The 21,382-nt window shown below is 46.2% G+C and overlaps 1 protein-coding gene across 2 annotated transcripts in view; it reads right to left on the bottom strand.

Annotated features, from left to right (window-relative positions):
• The window catches only part of Kit (KIT proto-oncogene, receptor tyrosine kinase), a 76,617-nt gene extending 73,878 nt beyond the window's left edge, over window positions 1-2,739 (bottom strand). For both annotated transcript variants that reach the window (XM_050150159.1, XM_050150160.1), the window contains exon 1: window positions 2,595-2,739. In XM_050150159.1, the coding sequence (XP_050006116.1) occupies window positions 2,595-2,661 (67 nt within the window). In that variant the 5' untranslated portion in view covers window positions 2,662-2,739. The remainder of the gene's footprint in view (window positions 1-2,594) is intronic.
• Between the last annotated feature and the right edge of the window lie 18,643 nt (window positions 2,740-21,382).

Below are 21,382 nucleotides of genomic sequence, written 5' to 3'. Positions count from 1 at the left end.
GAAGCCCTCTTACCCAAATCAGCAGTCCTGTGTCCTTGAACCCTCAGAACAGGGCTGGACATATAGCAAATCCTGGCGAGCTGTTTAAATGGATATGCAGTGGGCATATGGAGCTGAGCTCAGGGTCCTTCACTGATTATTTTGGGCAAGTAACTTGTTCTCCAATAGGAAAATAGTAGAGGCTGTAGTGGCCCAACCTCCCAGGCCCCCTAAATAGGGGCCTCAGCACGGGGCCTGGCAGACATTTGTTGATTATAAAGTCCCATGGATGCACAAAGCACATCCATGATATGATATTTAAGGCACGTTAGAAAGCATGTTGCAAAGGCACGCCTTACATGATTTAAAACGTCATAAGAAAAAAAGAATGTGTGGATGGGTGGGGAAGGCTCTCTCTATTCCAGAACTATCAGATTATTTCCAGTAGGATCATAAACCAGAATGCCAGGTGCATAAATTATTAGGGTCTTGCACCTGCAGGAAAAGGGGAAGGTCTGATTCACTGTTTCAGGACCATCCTGTTGAGCTCCAAAAGCTGTGAATGCCCAGGAAGGAGGAGGAGTTACTACAGAGCAGGCACTTGCTGGCCCTCCAAATGGAGAGCACAACATAAACAAAAACACAAAAGAGCTTCCTGCTAACCCAGGAGGTCACACACACACACACACACACACACACACTCACTCACACACACAGACACACACACACACACACACATCCCTTAGTCCGCAATCCTTCATGATGCAATGTCTTCTAGCACCTACAGGGAAACCGAAGCCCCCCACCCACTCCGAATTCAAATGACCCACCCACGAGTGCAGAATCAAGGAGGCTGTAGGTTTGGAAAGGGGGCCTGAAACTGGAGGGGCAGAGCAAGGGTTTGTTGCCAGAAAGTTACTGGTCAGAGCACACTAATCAGGAGGAAGATGTAAATCATTGAGTCGTTTCAGCTTTTGAAGGGGAACTATGATCTTTCTGGTGTTCCACCTTGTCTAAAGAAGAGCAAGGTGGAATGTGTAAAGATCGCTGGCGGCGTTTTCGGCTAAGCGGTCAAATACGTCTAGGAATCCAGACACTCATTTGTATTTCCTGGCGACCCCTCCTCTGGCACAGGGGTCCAGATGCAAGGTCTCCCCCACAGGAAAGCCCTCCCGGGCCTTTCAAAAGCATCGGGGAGTGGGATCCGGAAAATGCAACCAGCGGCGGGCTCCAAACAGGTCACAGCGTTGCTGGCCATTGAATGCTTCATTCCAGAGCCCGATTCTCCCTAACCTATAGCATCAAGGTAACCTCAAAGGGTTTCTAGGTTTTGTTTTGAAAACGACCTGGCAGAAACCAAGGATTCAGGGACTAGCCAGGCGACCCGCACAGGCAGCGCACCAGCAACACCTGGCAAAAAAGGGGCAGGGCTAAGGAGCTCCAGGAGCCTGCAGATCCTCTTCCACCTTGAGACCCAAGTTCCCGTGCAGAGGTACCCTGGTTTTCCTAACAACTTGAAGAAACAAATGGGATTTGCACGAAGTTCACCCCTTCACCCACACCCCCCCACCCTACCCAATGCGGCCAGAGGATGGCTATCACGTGGGAGGAGGTGTCTAGATCTCGGGATTCCCAAAGAAAACGGCCACCTGCGATTACAAGTCTCATACACTGCGACTAGGGTTTCCAAAGCTGGGGTGGCCTGGCTCGTTCCTCATACTGTGCGCACAAGGTGGCTTGGAACAGCTGCGTCCCCGCACGAGGACCCTGCTTCCCAGGAGCTGGCGGCTAACGTAGGCTGCAGCAGCTCCCCGGCGCGTGGCAGCAATGAACACCGTGCGGCTGCAGAGAGGGGCGAGCCTTTAGCACGAGATTTACAAAAGGAAAAAGTCTGCAACCTAGCGGCTGTTCGCCATACGCCTGGCTCAAGTTGTCCCTGTAGCCGCCACCTACAGGATCGCGGGGTCCCGCCCCAGAACCGCACGCCGCGTGTTCCCCGTGCAAAAAAAAAGGGGGGGTCACAAACGAGCCCGAGATTCATTTCCACGGGTGGCGCCGCGCACGACTAGAGTGACTGCGGCTGGATCCCCAGCCCTGTGCACAAAGAGCGCCCACGGTGGGAAAGCAGCGGTCTCAGTGTAAAGAAAACGGCTCTCCAACTTTGCCCGGCGCGCGTCCGGGGACCCGTGGGCTGATTCTCACGGGTGCCGGTCACCCACACGCAACTTTTAACAAAAGGAGGCCGTGACCGCGCCTCGCACTGAAAGAGGACTCTCTCGGTGCGAAGCCCGAGGCCGCCCGCCACTGCCACCCGGGCTCAGCCGGCACAAAAGCATCGCCAAACTCGCCCGCAGCCCCGCGGCCCCGGCTCCCGGAAGACTCTCGGCTCCGGGTCTCCACAGCCCGCCGCTGCCGGCTCCGGGCGCAGGTGAGCGAGGCGGGCCAACAGAGTCCCGCAGCCGTCCGCCACCTTCGCACGGGCTGTAACGCTCAGGCGGAGGAAAAGCCAACAGACACCTCTCTGAACGCACCCCGGCTGGTGGCACCCCTCCCGGACCCAGGATTGCACCCACGGGGTGGAGGGTGCAATCCTCTTATCTGCCGCGCTCTCCCACCTGTCTGGCCACGGAGCAGGACAAACAGGACGCAGAGCAGATCCCAGGCGCCGCGAGCGCCTCTCATCGCGGTGGCTGCGCTAGACTCTGAGGTCCTCTCTCGGCTACAGCTCTCGCCCAAGTGCACCGAGCGCGGCAAAGCCGAGCCCCCAGAGCCACTAGCGGCGCGCGACAGCCCCTCCTCCAGCGCCCTCCCCCAGCGCGCGGCCACGCCCCTCCCTCCTCCAGCCCGGGTCGCGCTCCCTCCCGCTGCCTGGTGCCCGGGACTCTCGGGATCTGCTGATCCCGGGGTCGCTGCGCCCTCTGAGACCTGGAGCACCCACAGCCCCTCCATCCTGGATCCTCTTCCTCCCGGCACTCTCCCTCCACTGGTGGTCCTCCAGCCCCAGGCCGCTCGCTGGTCACGCAGGTGCTGCCTGCGCTTTGTGAAGCCTGGCGCCACGCGCGCATTAGGCACCGGCCAGCCACCTGGCAGGTGCTCCCTAGACAATAAAGGACAACCGCAGGGGTCCCCCCCTCCCCTCCGCCCCAACACGGTCCGGCGCGGAGAGGCTACACTCCGCCTGCAGTGGAAGTGTCGGGACTGCCAGGCGAAAGGATTAGGAAATTGGGTCCCCTACATTGTTCTCCGTTCCTGCTAGTAAAGGGGCCACATTTATTTGTGGCGCCCCGCACCGCGATGAAAGGCTAAGCCCACGTTTAAGTAATTTTTCTTGCTCAGTTTCTCCACCTGCTGTGAAACCTGTAAGAACACAGCTGATTTCCATTGGCCAGCGTGGACCTCCGCCCAACCAAGCTCCTGCTGAGACTTGTGGAAACTGGGCCAGTGGAGTGTGATGAGGCTCCTTGCAAAGTAGTTAGCTTTGGAAACACGCGTTTTAAGGCCCATTTGCATTTGGGTGCCTTTTCTCTTGTAGGTTTTCTTCTTTTTTTTTTTTAATCTAACCCCCTACCCTGATCCCCACGCCACCCACAACCCCACCACCACCACCACACACACACCTCTCTCCTGTTCTGGCCAGCCTTAGGAGCAAATTGAAAAGTAAAAAAAATGACTGTTTTGCCTACATATATATTTGTGCACCACGTGTGTGACTAGTGCCCAGGGAGGTCAGAAGAAGGCGTCAGATGCCCTGAAACTGGAATTACAGATGGTTGTGACTCACCTTGTGGGTGCTGGGAGCCCAACTGCTGGGAACTCTTCCTGATCTTAGCCAGTGACTTATCTCTCCAGCTCCTAAAGCAATCCTGTTAACACAGCATCTACTTAGGAGCATTTTGTGGTCACTGTGGCTGTCTGTGGGTGGACAGTAACAATCGCCCGTAGTGGGTTTTTATAGTTCTGTACCCCATTATCCGGGCTTCCAATGAACTCTGTTAAGTAGGGAGAATAAATGATTATTACTTTAGTTCTTAAAGTGACCCAAGATTACACACCTAATAGTGGGGAGACTTAGAGTTTGAGGCCTCATTCTAAGACTTCCTCTGGGAACTGTGTTTTCCCTGCATATTCTTTACTATTTTTATCATTTTTATTAGTTTACTGATTTACTTAATTGAAGTTGCCACATGTGTATGTCAGAGAACAACTTTTGAGAGTGTGTTCTCTTTTCTCTGTAGGTCCTGGGAGTCAAACTCAAGTTGTCTAGCTTGGTGACAAGTGCTCTGAGTGGTCTCACTGGCATCCTGGTAAATGGATAAAACACCCGTACAGGGCGGTTAAGAGAGTGAAATAGGGCAGACACACACCCACAAACGATAGATGATAGATAGATAGATAGATAGATAGATAGATAGATAGATAGATAGATACATACATACATACATACATACATACATACATAATATGTAAACTTTTTTTAAGAATGGAAAATAAAGGGAGATAATCGTCAAGAAAAACCCCGTGGCCTCTTTGAGTATCATCCAGAATGATATATCACTTCCCAGTTCTCTGACTTCATTTAATTTTGAAGCTGTTCTTTTGGATGGTGACAGGTCCTATATTGGCTTAAGAAAATACTTTTTAAAAGCTATCCACTTAAAACTTATTGGTACCAGAGGATGATCAAATGATCCAGGCATACAACTGCCTCTCCTGAAACCATTTTATTTGTTCCTTCATTCAAAGCAGTTTTTGAAGTGCCTGTTGGACAGCAAGGAGGGGGTAGGCACATTCTTAGTAGATGTGACCTTATTATCACAATTCTTAGGGTCCAAGGTAGGAGCCCGTGCTCATGGTCCTAGGAGATAGTTCCGGTCATACATTTGTAGAGAGGTGTCAAGCTACACTTTACTCTTAGGATAGCAGAGGTAAGAGATACCACCTCACAAAAGAAATCCTAAATTTCTGGGATCTTGATTTATTTCTAAAATCCATTTTATGTTAAGGAAAAAAAAAGCCACTTGAGTTGAAATATCAACATTATGCCTGAGAGAGGAAAATGATGATTCTCTTCTTCAATCGGCTGACATTAGAGAGGATAACATCTTTGGGGGTGTGGATGAAAGAAAACACACTGCAGTCTAATTCCAGGCAAGAAATTTCTATCAGGGAAAAATAAAATCAGAATGGAGAATTACAGAATTTTGAATTGTCATTCGTATTTATCCCTCAGCAAACATTATTGAATGCCCAGGACTTGCCTGTAGGCACCAAGACCTATGCACACATTAATAAGACAAAAATCCCTGCCTATCGGAATTCACAGTGCAACAGGGAAAACAGCCTCTCGAATAAGAAACAATAATATCTGAGAACGGAGCTCACGTTGAGCCCGTACACTCCAACAAGGCCGTACTGGCTGGCTGCTAGAATATTGAAATCTTAGTGTACTGATTTTTTGGTTTTAAAGCCAGCCCCTAAACACATCCTAAGTGCCCCCCTCTTCGAACCCACTCTGGAGACACCTCACCTCTCCTTAGATCCAGCAATTACAGGTTGAATGCTGAGCACAGCAGAAAGCCTCCAGTACCTGTGCTTTTAGGGTTGTTAGATATTTCCAGCAATACCCCCTGCCTGCTTTGTACTGCATGAAGACATGTGTAAGGCGCTATTAGTGCAGGGCTATGGGCAGGAACTGTGTTATAGATGAGCACTGTCCAAGTAAACGTTTCAGGGATGGGACTGCTTATTGCTCAGAGAGTATAGTTGGGTCAGTTCTATACTGTATTTGTGATAGCCATAGACGCTATCATGATTGTGTTTCATATATATATATATATATATATTACTGTCTTTGTCATTATTTTAGTGAGGGGCTATTGACTGCAGCTGGCAGGAAGGCATTTCACACTGACTTAAGCAAGCAAACAAAGAAATGGAATTTACTGGTGCTTACACCTGAAAGGCTCAGGGGTGCTTGCATTTCAGACTTTCTCGCATCCAAGGACTCAAGGTTGTCAGGATTTGAAAGGTGGTGGTGATTGTGTGTGTGTGTGTGTGTGTGTGTGTGTGTGTGTGTGTGTGTGTGCGTTGAATAAAGATGGTTTTCCCCCTCCACCTCCATCCTCACACATACTTTCCTGTGTTGCTCTCTTGGTGTTGTGTATACATAGGGAGCTGGGCTTACAGCTTCCTTTTGCCAACGGAGCCACAACTTTTCTGCCCCATCATCCTCTTCTATAAAAATAGTGATTGGCCGGCAGTGGTGGTACACGCCTGTAATACCAGCACTTGGGAGAAGTAGAAGCAGGCAGATCTCAGAACAGTTAGAGCTACATATTGAGACCCTGTCTCAAATAAATAAACACATAAATTAAAAATAAAAGTAGTGACTGAGTCTCACTGTCCAGTCTTAAGTCACCTGCTCATCCCTGAAGCCAGAGGGATAGAAGACAGAGCCTAGGCTCAGGTGTGGTGGCAGCACTCAGGAGGCAGGACCAGGTAAATTTCTGTCAAGTTTGAGGTCAGACTGGTCTACACAGTAAGTTTCTGGATGGCCAGGGCGACACAGAAAAACCCTGTCTCAAAAAAAAAAAAAAAGAAAAGAAAAGAAAAGAAAAGAAGGAAGGAAGGAAGGAAGAAAAAAAAAGAAAAGAAAGAAGGAAGGAAGGAAGGAAGAAAGAAAGAAAGAAAGAAAGAAAGAAAGAAAGAAAGAAAGAAAGAAAGAAAGAAAATGAAGGATTAGCTGGTTCTGTTTCATATGCCCATCCCCCAGTGGAGCTGGGGTTGGCGGTCTTCTTCACCCATATTCTATAGACTGAAATAGTAGAGGATCTGTGTCCAAAGAAAACTGCAGGTCTTTCACTGGAAGGACAAATAAGATGTTTGAGTCCAGCACGGTAGCTCATGCCTTTAATCCCAGAACACTGAAGGCAGAGGCAGTCCAGTCTGTCAGTTCGAAGCCAGTCTGGTCTACATAGGAGTTATAGACCAGCCAGAGCTACATGGTGAGAACCTAGTTAAAAAATAAACAATGTTTACTCTAGAACTCACACAACCAAGATAGACTTCACTATGTGTAGTTGAGGATGGCTTTGAACCGATCTTTCTGCCTCTGCCTCACAAGTGCTGGGATGCAGACATGTGCCACACCCAGTTTTTTTTGCTTTTAACAAAAAGTTCTGATTCTAAAAGTAGACGATTTAGGAAATACCAACAATCAGAAAGAACAAACCAAAAATAAATCAAGGTGTCAACATCAAACAATTCATTTTAATGTTTTCCCCCCTAACATTTTCTGCCAACGTGTGTGGTTTTTCCTTTGTGTAATTTAAGATCTTACTGCATTGGGTAATTTTCAGTCCATGTTTCTTGTAAGTGATATGAATGTTGTTTTATATCACTTAGGGCTCTATGAAACATAACCGAAAATGGCAGCACAATGTACAATTGTATGGTTGTATCACAATTCTAGACACCCAATTATTTCTGTATTTTTTTTTAATAAATTTGATTTCTGTGTATGGGTGTTTTGCCTGCTCCTATGTCCGTGTATTGCTTGTGTGCCTAGAGCAGAAGGAAGCCAGAGGAAGGCACTGGATCCTCTGGAAGTGAAGTTACAGACCTCTGTGAACTGCTGTCTGTGCTGGGAATTGAACCCTCAGCCATCTGAGGAACAGCCAGTGCTTTTAATCACTAAGCTATCTGTCTCTCCAGCCCTCATTTCTTCATTTTCCCTGGTGTTTTTCGCTGCTGTGAATTACTCTCTGATGAGCATCCTGGTAAAGTTTGCCTACCTCTGAGTATTTTCATAGGTGAATCCGAAAAGAGAAGAGGCTTGGTTACCAGGAAGTTTGGGGGAATCCATTTGTGGACACCAGATGATACCAGGGAACCTGGGGTACCTTCTAGGGGTTCTTAGTTTCACTGATAAAACAACAACAACAACAAACCCTTAAGAACAGACTCAGAGACCACTTGAGGACACTTTTATTAGGGTTTAAAAGAACCCTTACCCCACCAACCCCCTGGGGAGGCAAGTTGTAAATCCTGGCCACTGTCACAGGAACAAGGATGAGAAAGGAAAAGAAAATAAAAATAAAAGCCTTGCTGCTTGAGTTATATCAGTGTGGCACTTGGCAGCAAGGTAGGGAGGAAGTGGAGCTAGAGAGTAAAGCCCAAAGTCTTAGGGAAAGCGTTCTTAGAACACAGGAAGAAATAAGAAAAGGAAGAAAGCAATGCTTTCCTGGCAGACTTACGGAGCTTCACGCCCATGACCCTGTACAGACAGCTAAGGAAAAGTACATTCTCTTACTAAAAGATAATTATTCCACCTATCCTTTAGCATGGCTCAAGGAGAACCTGCCTTTCTAAGGGGTGGTTCTGCCTTCTTGGGAATCATCCTACCTTCCTGGAGATGGTCCTGCCTTCCCAGGGGCAGTTCCACCTTCCTGTATGGTGACCCCTTAGCCAGGTCATTGACCATGCCCAGCTGGAACATCAGGGCTCTGCCCAGGCCAGAGATTGCATTTTCAAGACCAGAACGTTTCCCTGAGGGGCCTTGAGCACTGCTGTGCCACTTCCTCCAACAGTATAAGCCTTTTCAGCATTGTTACTTAACAGTCCTTGCTTGGTCAATAGTCATCTGGAAGTCTTCTGTTAAGGGCAGGCATAGAGGACCCTCACTGTGAGACACACTGTTAACAAAATGCCTCACGGTTTTTTTGTGAGGATGGTCCCTGATGCAGTATGTATTGAACAACTTTGGAGTGCCAAATGTACCGTGTTAGGTACATGGAAAACAAAGTTTGTTGAAACGCAGATGCTGACCTCGTGAAACTGCCAGGGGAAGAAGTGAACCCCGTGGAAGTCGCAAGATCTACATTGATATGCTTTCTAATAGTTACTTGCTGGATGGTATTTGAAGCCAAAGTCACCTAAATCAGACATGCCATGACTCCAAGAGACTTCCTCAAAGAGGCAACCATTGGATCCTGTGGACTAGGAAGAGGACAAGGGCAAAGAGGGGAAGACCTAGGAGCAAAGGGCTTGAGGCAAGAAACAGTTGTGGGATGCGAAGAACAGGAGGAAGAGCACAAGGAGGGAAAGAGAGCCTGCAGGTGAGAGCACGGACCTCACATAGACAAGAGTCTTCCTAAGTCAAAAAATAGGACCTTCATCCCCTGAAGGACACAGACTCGCTAAAGGACTCTTGTAAAGGGAGTGAGGAAGCTCAGGGAAGGATGAGTTATAAGATGACAACTCAGTTGGAAGGAAGCAGTGAGAAGCGTCATGCACGCAGCCAGACATGCAGGCCTGGGGCTCAGCACGGGAGCCCCAGAGAGAGGCAGCTGCAGCCTGGCTCTGGCTGAGCTCACTCCGTTGAGTGTATGACGAGGAAGGCAGAAGGCAGATGTTGTCTCCTTAGGGAGTTACCCGCATGGAAAGGACAGGCATATTGAATGAAAATTACAGGAAGCCATTATTTTGGACTAGACTCTGCCGATAGACAAGACTTAAAAATTAAAATGGAGTCACTCATGCTAAATTCCAACATTACCAGACTTAAGCTAGGCTGTTTGGGTGACCGTTAGGAAGGGTGCAGCTAGGTTCTGTGCAATCATTTCAGCCATGTTAACGAAGTTCCCTCTACGCCCATCATACAAAGATAACCTGAAGCCACCTACCACTAGCCGTGTTTTCTACCATTCTGACTTCCTGTCTTTACCTTGGAGGGACAGTAACACTGGAACGACAATCCTGATTTTTATTTTTAGCTTTTGTCAGTCTTTTTCTGTCCATAAAACAGTCTTACCTCTTTGGAACACTTATTTAATTTTTATGGACCTCTGTGTCACCCCCAGTCTAGCACTGAAAGAAAAACCAATGAAAACCTCCATATGCTCCCGAAACCTGCATTTTCTCCCAGCCAAAAATAAAAATATAAATAGGGCCTAGCAAGACGCCTGAGCAGGCAAAGCATTTCCACGGGAGCCTGACAGCAGCCACAGAAGGAAGCTGGAGAAGTGGCGTGCATCTGTAATCCCAGGACTCCTAAAGTGAGACAAAAGGTGAAGACAGGAGAACCCCCCAAAGCTCATGGACCAGCTGGCCTGGACAGCGAGTCACAGTGGAAACAGAGAGATCCTTGCCTCAAAAATGCAGACAGAGAAAACTGACCTTTGAAGCTGTCCTCTGACCTCCACTGTGGCTTATTCATGCACGTATATAAGCAACCCCCCCCACATACACACATACATCATACACTCTCACACATGCAAACAGTCTAAAATAGAAATAGCTTTTAAGTCAAGCGGTAATGGTGCATACCTTTAATCCCAGCACTCGGGAGGCAGAGGCAGGCGGGTCTCATACTCCTCACTGAGTTTGTGGAGACAGAATTTCTACCACAAGGGACTGAGCAATAGGGCAAAAATGAAAAGGGAGGCCCAAAGATGGAGCATGAGCAAGGGCCTAAGTTCCCTCCCGAGCACTGTCGCCTGCCAGACCTCTAATATCAGAAAGCCCAGAGTCATACCCAGGCTAAGGGGAACATGCCTTTCACACCCACACTCCAAAGATTTGAGGCAGGAGGACTGTGAATTCTAGACAAACCTGTACTCCTTCGTAAGAACCTTCCTCTGGAAAATACAAACCACCCTGTAGTCACCCCCCCCACACACACACACACATACACACAGAGTTCCGTCACAATGACCAGCGTTGCTCATTCCTGGGAGCTTCCTATATTTATCTCCTATTATGTACTTATTTATTTTTGAGATGAAGTCTTTTTGTGCAAAACTGGAACTGCCTAAGTAGACTACACTAACCTCAAACTCACAGAGATCTGCCTGTCTCTGCCCCGCTAGGGCTGGGATTAAAGGTGCACACCATTGCATCCCAGGTACTGCTCAAACAGGTTTGGTTTTGTTGTTGTTGTTTTTGTGTTTTTCTTTAAAGAGCTAGACCTAGTAACACAGGCCTATGATCCCAGCTACTCAGGACACTGAGCCAGGAAGACCACAGACTTAAGGCTGATCTTTGTTACAGCCTGAACAATTTAGTGACATGCTATCTTAAATATTTTTTAGAAGTAAAACTGAGGCGGGGGATTTATTTCAGTGGTAGAGCTCTTGCCTGCCCTGTGTACGGCCTGGATTTGATCCCTAGGACCCTGAGAAAAGGAAATAAGCAAGAGTAGGGCCCCTTATCTAAATCCCTGTCTCCTGCAGAGAGGGGAGACATTCAGAGTTCATAAATCCCCTCAGAAGCTGGTTGGGACGCCACTTAGGTCATACATTTTTCTTGGGCTTGTATGAGAATTATCTGTAACCTTGTCATACTCTCTCCACTAAGTAACAACTCATTGAGGAAACTACACTGTAATTCAACTGTGGGTCTCACAAGAAAGCTTACTCAAACAAAGCCCACGCACCTAATAGACCCCACAGGTTTGCAAAACTGAATTCTTGACCATGCGCATGCGTCTTAGTGCATTGTCTTTGAGTTTTAAAATTTTCATCAGGGCTTGTTTTGTATCCAGAAAATCCAATGTCAGCACCCTCATTATTATTTTGATAAATATATGTAATCTAAATCTAGGTTAATTGCACGGCAAATATCCTAACCTCTTCATCGCTTTGTATTCTCCTTCTCATCCAATAAAGAAGTCACGCTGCTGCTACAGGAGTTAGAAACACTTTAAGTCTGCAGGTCTCGAATGGTTGAGTAAATACAAGAAGTAAATATGTATTTAACTAGAGTCCAGGTCAACCAGGTTTCCTGATAGGTGGGAGACAGGGAGGCACAGTTGTCTGCAAACTTTGAGCGGCTCCTAAAATTTGCAAGTGATTAACTCACGCTAGGGTCTACCTCTTATTTTTAATTGGTAGACACTATTTTTACCAAGGAAAAGACAGAAAGCTGGAGCTAGCATAGCCAGATGCAGCCTCTCAGCTCAGGGCTTGTCCCCAGGCTTCAGTCCCCAGGCTCCGGAGGTTAAAGTGGCTGGGGGTGGGGCTATTTATGGCCCTAGGAAGAGAGGCAAGAGTATGGAGGTGAATGGGGAAAGATGAGTAAACAGTGATCTTTACAAACAAGCCTGATGTTTTGCCTTGGCTGTGGGTGGGGTGGTTGCATAATTTATCATCCACCCTGGGATATTTCTGGTGGCGTTCCCCTTGTTCTGGGTAACAGCAAAGCCTCTGCTGCTTCCTTTGCTTTGGGAACTGTTTATCTGTTCTCTTTTATCTTGAGACACGATCTTACTTGGAGAGTCTGGAACTCACTTTCCAGCCCAGGCTTGGTTACAACTCAAGGCCCCCCTGCCTCAGACTCCTGAGTATTAATTGGCATTACAGGCAGATACAACCTGGAGTTTCTGTGTCAATCATGGTACCTCTTCTGAGATTTGAACCTCTGTGGAAACAAACATCTTGGAACTGTGGCTAAATAGGCTGAAAGCTTCTGATCTCTGCCTAGAGGTGGCTGTACCCAGTATCTGTAGCATTGGCTTGTACAAGAAAAGCATTTTCAGTACCTGAGAGATGACTCAGCAGTCAAAGACATTTGTCCCCAAAGCCTGGCGATTTGAGTTTGATCTTCGGAACTCGTCTAAAGGTGGGAGGAAAGAACCAACTCGAGAAAGTTGTCCTTTGACCTACACAACTTCCTCGACCAGTCCCATAGGCCATTCACAAACACATATGCACACAACTGTTAAAAATTGATAAAGGTAATTCTAGCTCAGTCGGCAGAGTGCTTGACTGTCTTGGTTTAAACACTGGGTTTGACACCTTTCATGGCATTAACCCGGCATGGCCCACAGGTGTGCGGGCACAGACTTGCAGTCCTAAACAATGGACAGAGGGCAGAAAGAAAAGGAGAACTGGAAGTTCAAGGTTATTCTTTGCTAACAAGTTCAAGGCCATCTGGGGTAACAGGATACTGTGTCCAAAAGAAAAAAAGAAGGAAGGTAGAAAGGAAGGGGGGGGGAAGGGAGGGAGGAAGGGAGGAAGGGAGGGAAGGAAGGAGGGAGGGAGAGAGGGAAATTCCCAGCAAAATTTAGTGTAGAGGGGCTATAATCCCAGCACCAGGGAGGCTGAGATAGTGTCACTGGGGAAAATCAGGGTTCCCTCTGAAGGAATCTCATTAATAAAAGATTTTTTTTTTTTTTTTTGGTTTTTCGAGACAGGGTTTCTCTGTAGCTTTCGGTGCCGGTCCTGGAACTAGCTCTTGTAGACCAGGCTGGCCTCGAACTCCCAGAGATCTGCCTGCCTCTGCCTCCCGAGTGCTGGGATTAAAGGCGTGAGCCACCACCGCCCGGCAATAAAAGAATTTAAGAACAAATTCAAATGGAAAGTCGAGGACAATCTTATTTGAGCTGAGAAAAACACAGCCCAGAGTAGGCAAGCTGTAAACTCAGCAATTGCCTAGAAGAGAAAAACGGAGAAAAGACAGAGAAAAGGGTGTGAGTTTGAGTCAGGCAGGCAAGGATGTTAGTCACACACTGTGGGAGGAGCTCAGAGAAAGTGAAATTCCAAGTGTTAAAGAAAGCTTGCTTAGAAAAGAGAGAGGGGAAAACAAAAACAAAAACAAAAACAAAAAAAAAAAAAAAAAACCAGGGGCTAGGTAGTGAGGGTGCACACTTTAATCCCAGCCCTCAGGAGGCGGAGGCTTGCTGGTGGATCTCTGTGAGTTTAAGGCCAGCCTGGTCTACAGGGCAAATTCCAGGACAGGCTCCAAAGCTACAGAGAAACCCTGTCTCAAAACAGAAAAAAAGAAAAAGAAAAGAAAAGGAAAGGGAAGAGAACAGAAAGAAAAGAGAAAACGGGGCTCTGACTGCTCTTCCAGAGAACCTGGGTTCAATTCCCACCACCCCCATGGCAGCTCATAGCTGTCTGTAACTTCTGTTCCAGGGGATCTGATGCCCTCATACAGATATACCTGCACACAAAAACACCAATGTACATAAAGTAAAAATAAATAAATTGTTAAAAAGAAAAGAACGAAAAGGGAGAGAAAGAAGGGGGGAAAGTTATGGCTCCCTTACAAAGCAGTGTGGCTGTGGCTCTAAGGGAAATCTGGGAAGGAAAAGAACATTGTCTCATTTAACAGACTAATTATTTCTCCCGTCTCTTTAGCTTAGCTTAACACGAATACACTGCTTTCCTGAGGGATAGGCTTTAGGCACTAAAATTCTGGGTCACCACCCAGGCCAGAGAATTCATTCTCTGGACCAGAAGGAAGCATTTTTCCTTAAGGGGCCTCACTGCTTTTATGTGAGCAGGAGAATCGTTGGATATTCAAAACCAGCCTGGGATACATAGAAAATACCAGGTCAGCCTGGCTTCATAGAGAGACTGTTTGCAGAAAATCACAGCAACAACAAAAAGCAATTCCTGGTCCAAATCATCATTATTATAATAATGACATATAGTAAAGGTTATTCTTTGTGACATAGCCAGCAGAGAGGCTTGCCTATTGCTTATTAACAGGTCATAACCCGTGATGGATATAACCTTGCTGTTTCCTGAGTGATTATGAAGTTCCATGGACAGACCTGACCGCCTGTACTACAAGACTTCTCTTTAACACAGTCCTTTTAGGCAGGTCTGTTAGCAGCCCCACAGTCAATGGGAAAGGAAGGCACTCACCCACAGGTCACCTGATTAGGAAGCGGCAGAGCAGTCTTGGGACCCTGACAGCATAAATGGCCTCTACGTGGGTTGCCCGACTCTGCACCATGGTGCACTGTGGTTTTGTTTCCAGCTTCATATAAAACTGCTTGGAACCAGAGGGCAGGACCACTTTGAAGCATCACCCCTGTATCCCCCACAGCATTGAATGCTGGAGGAGAAAAATTTCCATATTCTCTTACAAAGAACAACTAATTTTTTAAATCTGTGACAAATGAAACAATTTGAAATCATGGTTGGTGATTTTGAGCAAAGTTCTATATTACTTGTTTGTTTCCTGACAGGGTCTCGCTATATAGCTATGGATGTCCTGAAACTCACTATATAGAACAGGCTGACCTCAAACTCACAGAGATCCACCTGCCTCTGCCTCCTTCCAGGGCTGAAGTTAAAAGCATGAGCCACCAAACTCCCAACTCCTTTTATTTATTTTTGTTTCTGGATTATTATTTTATGTGTATGAGTGCTTTGTTTGAATGTGTACCTAAATACTACATGTGTGCCCGATATCAAAGGAGGTCAGAATTAAAATTACAGATGGCTATGACCGCCCTCTATGCATCCTGGAAATTAAAACCAGGTTCTTCCAAGAGCAACAAGTGTTCTTAATGACCCTTGAACCATTGCTCCAACCTCCAAAACTTTGTTGTTGTTTTGTTTTTTTATTAGATGCTGCACCATGGACAAAATCAACACAAGGGAGAGAGGACTGATGTTGGCTCACAGTTTGAAGGGGTAGTTCGCCATAGCAGAGATGTCAAGGCAGAGAAGAACTTGAGGAGGTTTGCTCACTGTATCATTGATGGGTCAAGAAGCAGACAGAGATGAAGGCTGGCGCTTGGTTTACTTTCTCCTTTTTATTCAGCCTGGACCCCAACCCACATCAGTTAAATCTCCCTGGAAACACCCTCAAATACCTGCCCAGGGATTTGTCTCCTAGGTTATTTTAAATCCTTTCAAATTTAAAGTCAAGATCAGCTACCCCGGTATAATAATAGCATGGTACTAACGTTAAAACCAGAGACCTTCCAGTTTAAAGATGTATACTGTGCTTATGACAAGGTGTTTTGATGCTCAAGAATCACTCCGAAATTTTCTAATGGGAGGAAGATAGGAGAAGGAGGTACAGAATGGGAGGAATGCAGATGGAGCAAGATTAGCCAAGTGGTAGTTGAAGCTGTGTGGGAGGCCTTGGAGGACATATATTACTGTGATGCTTGCCTTTATCCAAAATAAATGGTTGTGGGGATTTTAAAAATTGTGGTTTTTGACCAAATGGAGAAAGAAAGCCATGGGAACAAACAGATGTGGGGTAGCTAAATCTATGCTTGCACCCAAGCCCCCTGACTGCTCTGGGTCCAGAATCATCCTGCCCGAAACTGAGAGGTTTGTCCTTGGCACTCTCTGAGGCTCCATCCAGCTCTAAATGTTAGCAGTCCTCATCTAGGGGAAAATTAAACAGAAGTGTTGACTGACCACCTCTGCAGTGGCCAGCTCGATCTTAAGAGGAATTGTGGGTTTATCCATATGGGAAGAAGGGAAGGAAGGGAGGGAGGGAGGGAGGGAGGGAGGGAGGGAGGAAGGGAGGAAGGGAGGAAGGGAGGGAAATGACCATACTTGCTTCAGCAGCATCTCTGCTATAATTGAAAGAGTACAGAAAGTTAGCGTGGTCTCTGAGCAAGATGGCATGCAAATTTACTGTTTTCCATATGTTTAAATTATCTCTCCCATGTCTGTACTTAGTGACCTTGGTAATAGATCACATAGACCAGTCATTAAAAAAAGTGAACCTTTATCTGCTTAGAAAAAGAAAGGAAAAAAATTACGATAGGATTGGAACTAGGAAAACAACTCATTTCTTCTCGTCCTTCATGTCTCACGTTCCTGCTTACGCTGTGTAATTCCTCATCATCTAATATTACCCTTTATTGGTCCCTTCTAAACGCTGCAATATACTGATGCTTTCATCCTTTTGGTATACAAACATGTATACATTATAGCGGATGATCCATATGAAGAGAATATGTTTTTTCTTTGAAATTTCTGGGTAATCTCACATTTTAAATCTATCCATTTTTCTACAGACTTCATTTTTCTGTTCCACTGAATAATATTCCATTTTGCATATATGCCACATTTCCATGATCCATTAATCTATTGATAGATGTCCAGTTCCTTACTGTCATAAATAGAACAACAATAAACATGGATGTGTAAATATCTCTGTGGTCAGATATGGAGTTTGGTATGTGCCCAGTAGTAAAATAGCTGGGTTCATTAGTGGGTTTTTTTCTCCTTCCTTCCTTCCTTCCTTCCTTCCTTCCTTCCTTCCTTCCTTCCTCCCTCCCTCCCTCCCTCCCTCCCTCCCTTCCTCCCTTCCTTTCTTTCCTTCTGTGTATGTTGAATAATTCTATAAAAATGTAATTGGTAGTAAAAGTGTAGAACCCCAGAAAAGTTCCTTGGCTTCAGGACGGTCATTCTAACTGCACAGAAGTTCACTGAGATGCATAGAGTTTGGAGTTGGGAAAGAGTGTGTTTGCGTGGCTGCGTTAGTCTAGCTGAGTGGTGTTTTTATTTGTGAGTTTGTCATAAGAAAGTGGTTTTTAAAAAGAAGGGCCTTGGACACCACACCATCCTCTGTCTATCCCTCTTCACACCTGGCGCAATGCCTTTGATCTCTTTGCTCTGATAGCAGCATAGCTTGGGGCCCTTACTGCCTCTCAGTTTTCTGGTCTGTAAAATGGGGTGAGTAGCGGACATTAACCACCTCCTTAGGCTATGACGACAGTCACATGAGTAAAATAATTCCTACAACGTGCAGAGTGTCCAGCTGTGTCCAGCATAGACTGAGCACCCCGTCCATGGCAGACACACCTTTTCCTCGCTCCGTTTAATAGCTATGGAAACTAACTGTGGCTCAGTAAAGACAAGCAGTTTGGTCAAAGTCTATCTGTTTTAATAAACAGCTATGCAGACATTTAAACGCAAGTTTCTGACCTTAAATCCAGCCTTGTTTGCACTCCAATTGTCCTCGAAGGGCATTGTTATGAAAAGCTGTAAAGGTTGACAGATTAAGCTAGGCATTGATCTAGGAGGATCTGGTAGCACCCGAAGAGTCCAACAACCCCCAAAAAATAACTTAATGTTTGTTATTAACACAAAAAACTTAGTCGGCATCGCAGACTGCAGCCCCATGGTCGTGGAGCCAGCCGGCCTCTCTCCCAGACAGCCTGGAGCCCGGCACCGAGCTGTGGGAGAGCACTGGGTGACTGGGAGGTAAATTACACCAACCAGAGAGCCAGCCCAGCTCAGGGAAGGCGGCTAGGGTGCTCTTTTGTTTGCACACTGAGAAGCTTTGTAACCCAGCACACTGGCCATTTGAAACAATCTCTACCTTCTGAATATACTAACCTCAGGTGACCAGGCACTCTTTTTTTAATTGTAGTTTGCGGCGGCGAGTAATTTTCTCTCTCTCTCCATCACGGGCAAAATTTTCTTTCTCTGTAGCCTCCGTCCATCCTCTCAAGATTCATTTATTAGTATGTTTAGAGATTGTCTGTGCTTGGTAAACAAGAATGATATGTTTGGCTACGTGAAGAGCAAGTATGTTTAATGGCATGAGTTGTTAAAAGCAAAAAGGAGTTTACGTAAGTATGTGGAGGGTGATCTAAATGGGCTCAAATGCTAAGCTGATGCTACAGAACTGTGGACGAGTCAGCAGGCTTTGACTAGGAGTAAAAAGAATCACTCTGTCCTACACGCTCACTGGAAAAAAGATACACCAAACCGTCATTGTTCCTCTTTGGCTGAAAGGGTGAAACTGGGGGATGGAGAACAGGAAGGGAAGTTCAGTTTGCCTTGAATTTACTATGTAAATTACCAGGCTAGCCTTCAGCTCTCCATCCTCCTGCCTCAGCCTCCCAAGTGCTAGGTTTACAGGTGTGTATCACCACGCTCACCTTGCATTTGATCTTTAAATGCAAGGAACTGTCTTTTTTGGGGTTTCTATTGCTACGACAAACACCGTACTCATGAGCAATTTGGGAAGGAAAGAGTTTATTGAACCTCAAAGATTGTGGTCTATCTTCGAGCAAAGTCAGGACAGGAACTCAAGGCAGAACCTAGAGGCAGAAGAGAAGCAGAGGCCATAGAGGAAGACTGCTTACTATGGCTTGCTCAGCCTGTTTTCGAATACCACCCAGGACCACACGCCTCATGGTGGCACCACCCACTGTGAGCTGGGCCCTCCTACATTAGTCATTAATCAAAAAATGCCCCCACAAACTTGCCCACAGGCCAATATGATGGAGGCAATTCCTTAGCCGAGTTTCCTCCTTCCCAGATATGTCTAGGTTTGTGTCAAGCTGACACAAAACCAGCCTACCCAAAGACAGGCTTTATTATATTGCCGAGCCCTGAAGACAGGATTAGGGGTTCCTAGGATCTGTTTGGATGACTGTGCCTTTGGCTCATTTGGTCTCCCTCCCCCACTACCAGCAACAGCAGAATAAACTGTTCTGCATTGCGAGTCTGCACTGTGACCTCCTTTCTGTCACATGGCCATTACAATAGAAGCTCATCACTATCTGCTAAATGAATGAAAGCTGGCCTGAGTGGGGGAGGGCCTGCTACTTCTTCATAATATACGCTCTGGTTAGAGCCACAGCAGGGCAGAGTTTTACAGATGTACTCGTGTAAACGGTTCAAGGGCAGTGAGTTGAAAGCAAATCAGAAACTTCTTCGTGTTTTGTTCAAAGCCCCAGTAACACTTCGACATGTATTAAATGTTAATAAGCAGCTATCTGGGTCAGTGGGTTAAGTAATAACTGTGGAGGAAGGTGAGAGGTGAAGGAATACACGGAAATTACATTCGAGCACGGCTCGGCTCATCAGAGCGAAACTTGGATAATAGCATGCCAGCGATTTAACCAGGCTGTCTGTCCCCTTCCTCACACAGCGAGCTCGGGCCGGAGACAAGGTTCTCTTTACCCAGGCAGCTGCAGGACCTGGTAAGACTTGGGAAATGTTGGGAACCATCCAAAAGGTGGCTTACAGGGTTACAGGGTCACTATCTTCTCACAAAAGAAGGAGAGAAAATCACTGTGTTTAGAGAAAGTGTTTGGGAGCTGATTACACTTTTTAGGCCATTCTTTCTCTCCCTCTTGCATTTGAGGGTTTTTTTTTTTTTTTTTTTTTTTGCACATCCTAATGAGGTCCAACAAAAGGAACAAAGGTTGTCGTGAGTACAAAATTGCTGCTCCTGAACGTAGCACCGATGATGACAGTAACAGCTAAGCTTCTTTGACCATTTATGATGTACCAGATCAATGTCTCCCTTTTTCTTCTCTCTCTCTCTCTCTCTCTCTCTCTCTCTCTCTCTCTCTCTCTCTCTCTCTCTCTCTCTCTCTCTCTCTCTCTCGTTATTTGAGACGTGGTTTCTCTTTGTAGACCAGGCTGGCCTTGAACTCACAGAGATCCACCTGCCTCTGCTTCCCAAGTGCTGGCATTAAAGGCAAGTGCCACCTCTACCTGTCTCACAAGATCAATTCTTAAAGTCAGAGGTTTGGTAAGGGGGTTGTTTGGTCCCTCAGGGAACACTAGTCAAATCCATCTGGAGCATTTTGAACTGTCTGGACTAGGGTAGAGGGGAACTGAGAACGGATACAGGCATTGAGTGAATAAGTCAGGGACACTGCTTAACTTTCCCCCAAAGCACGGGACAGTCACCTATTGCAAAGAACTGTCTGGTCCCAGCACTGTCAGTTTCAAAGGTGATGAAGCGTGCTGTTGGCGAATTTCCTCCTCCTCCTCTTCCTCTTCCTCTTCCTCTTCCTCTTCCTCCTCCTCCTTCTCCTCCTCCTCTCTCTCTCTCACACACACAGGTACACACACCTTGAAGATTATTGTTTTTATTTGCAGATATGAAAACTGAGGTACAAGGTAAGTAAGAAACTTACTCTGAACCTCATAGCAGCAGAGTATCCTCCAGTCCAAAGCTGGCTGACTCCAGAGCCCTTACTCTAGGGATGGACTGTGTGTGGACATGAGCAGGCGACCTTGACCAAGTCTTTGCTTTTCACATTAAATAACATGCCTCTTCACGACACATTCCTCATGTACACCAACGCCCCCTTCTAGGGACTTGGAAGCAGATGACTTCAACTCTGCCTTCTTTTGCTCAAAATATATTTTTTCCATCCCTGTGAAAAATAAATAATAATAAATAGAAATTAGACTTCAAAAAGAAAATGTCAACTCTGTGCCACCTTTCCCAACTAAAACATTCTGACATTGGCTTATTTTTATTAAGATAATGTTGATCTATAATTAGGAATAGTAATGTTTAATAAAAATATTCATAAAGGAGTTCAGGAGTAGTTCTCCAAAATAATAAAAGTATTATTGAGATAATGAAATATCAAGTTCAGTCTTTCCTTTGCCGTGGGTGTTTTGTGGCTGTCCTGTGGTTCATGGAAAATTGAGCACTGTCCGTGGGTCCGGTCCACTCACTCAATACCCACATCTCTGCCCCATGTCCCATTCTCTTTCTCTCTGACAACTCGAAAGTTCCAGGGCAAACAAATTTCACTGCTTTTTCTCCAGCTGTGTATACTGGTGAAAGACTGTGTCCCACGTTATGTGAAATTTATAACACAGTCCTATATCCCTTCCCAACTGTCACTTTGCATATTCATAGGAAGTGGACA

The sequence above is a fragment of the Alexandromys fortis genome, unplaced genomic scaffold (genome assembly GCF_014885135.2).
Source record: "Alexandromys fortis isolate MF-2015 unplaced genomic scaffold, M_Fortis_MF-2015_v1.1 scaffold_0, whole genome shotgun sequence".
Classification (NCBI taxonomy): Eukaryota; Metazoa; Chordata; class Mammalia; order Rodentia; family Cricetidae; genus Alexandromys; species Alexandromys fortis.
The sequence above is the reverse complement of the archived record's forward strand: the minus strand, read 5'-3'. Positions and strand labels throughout refer to the sequence as shown.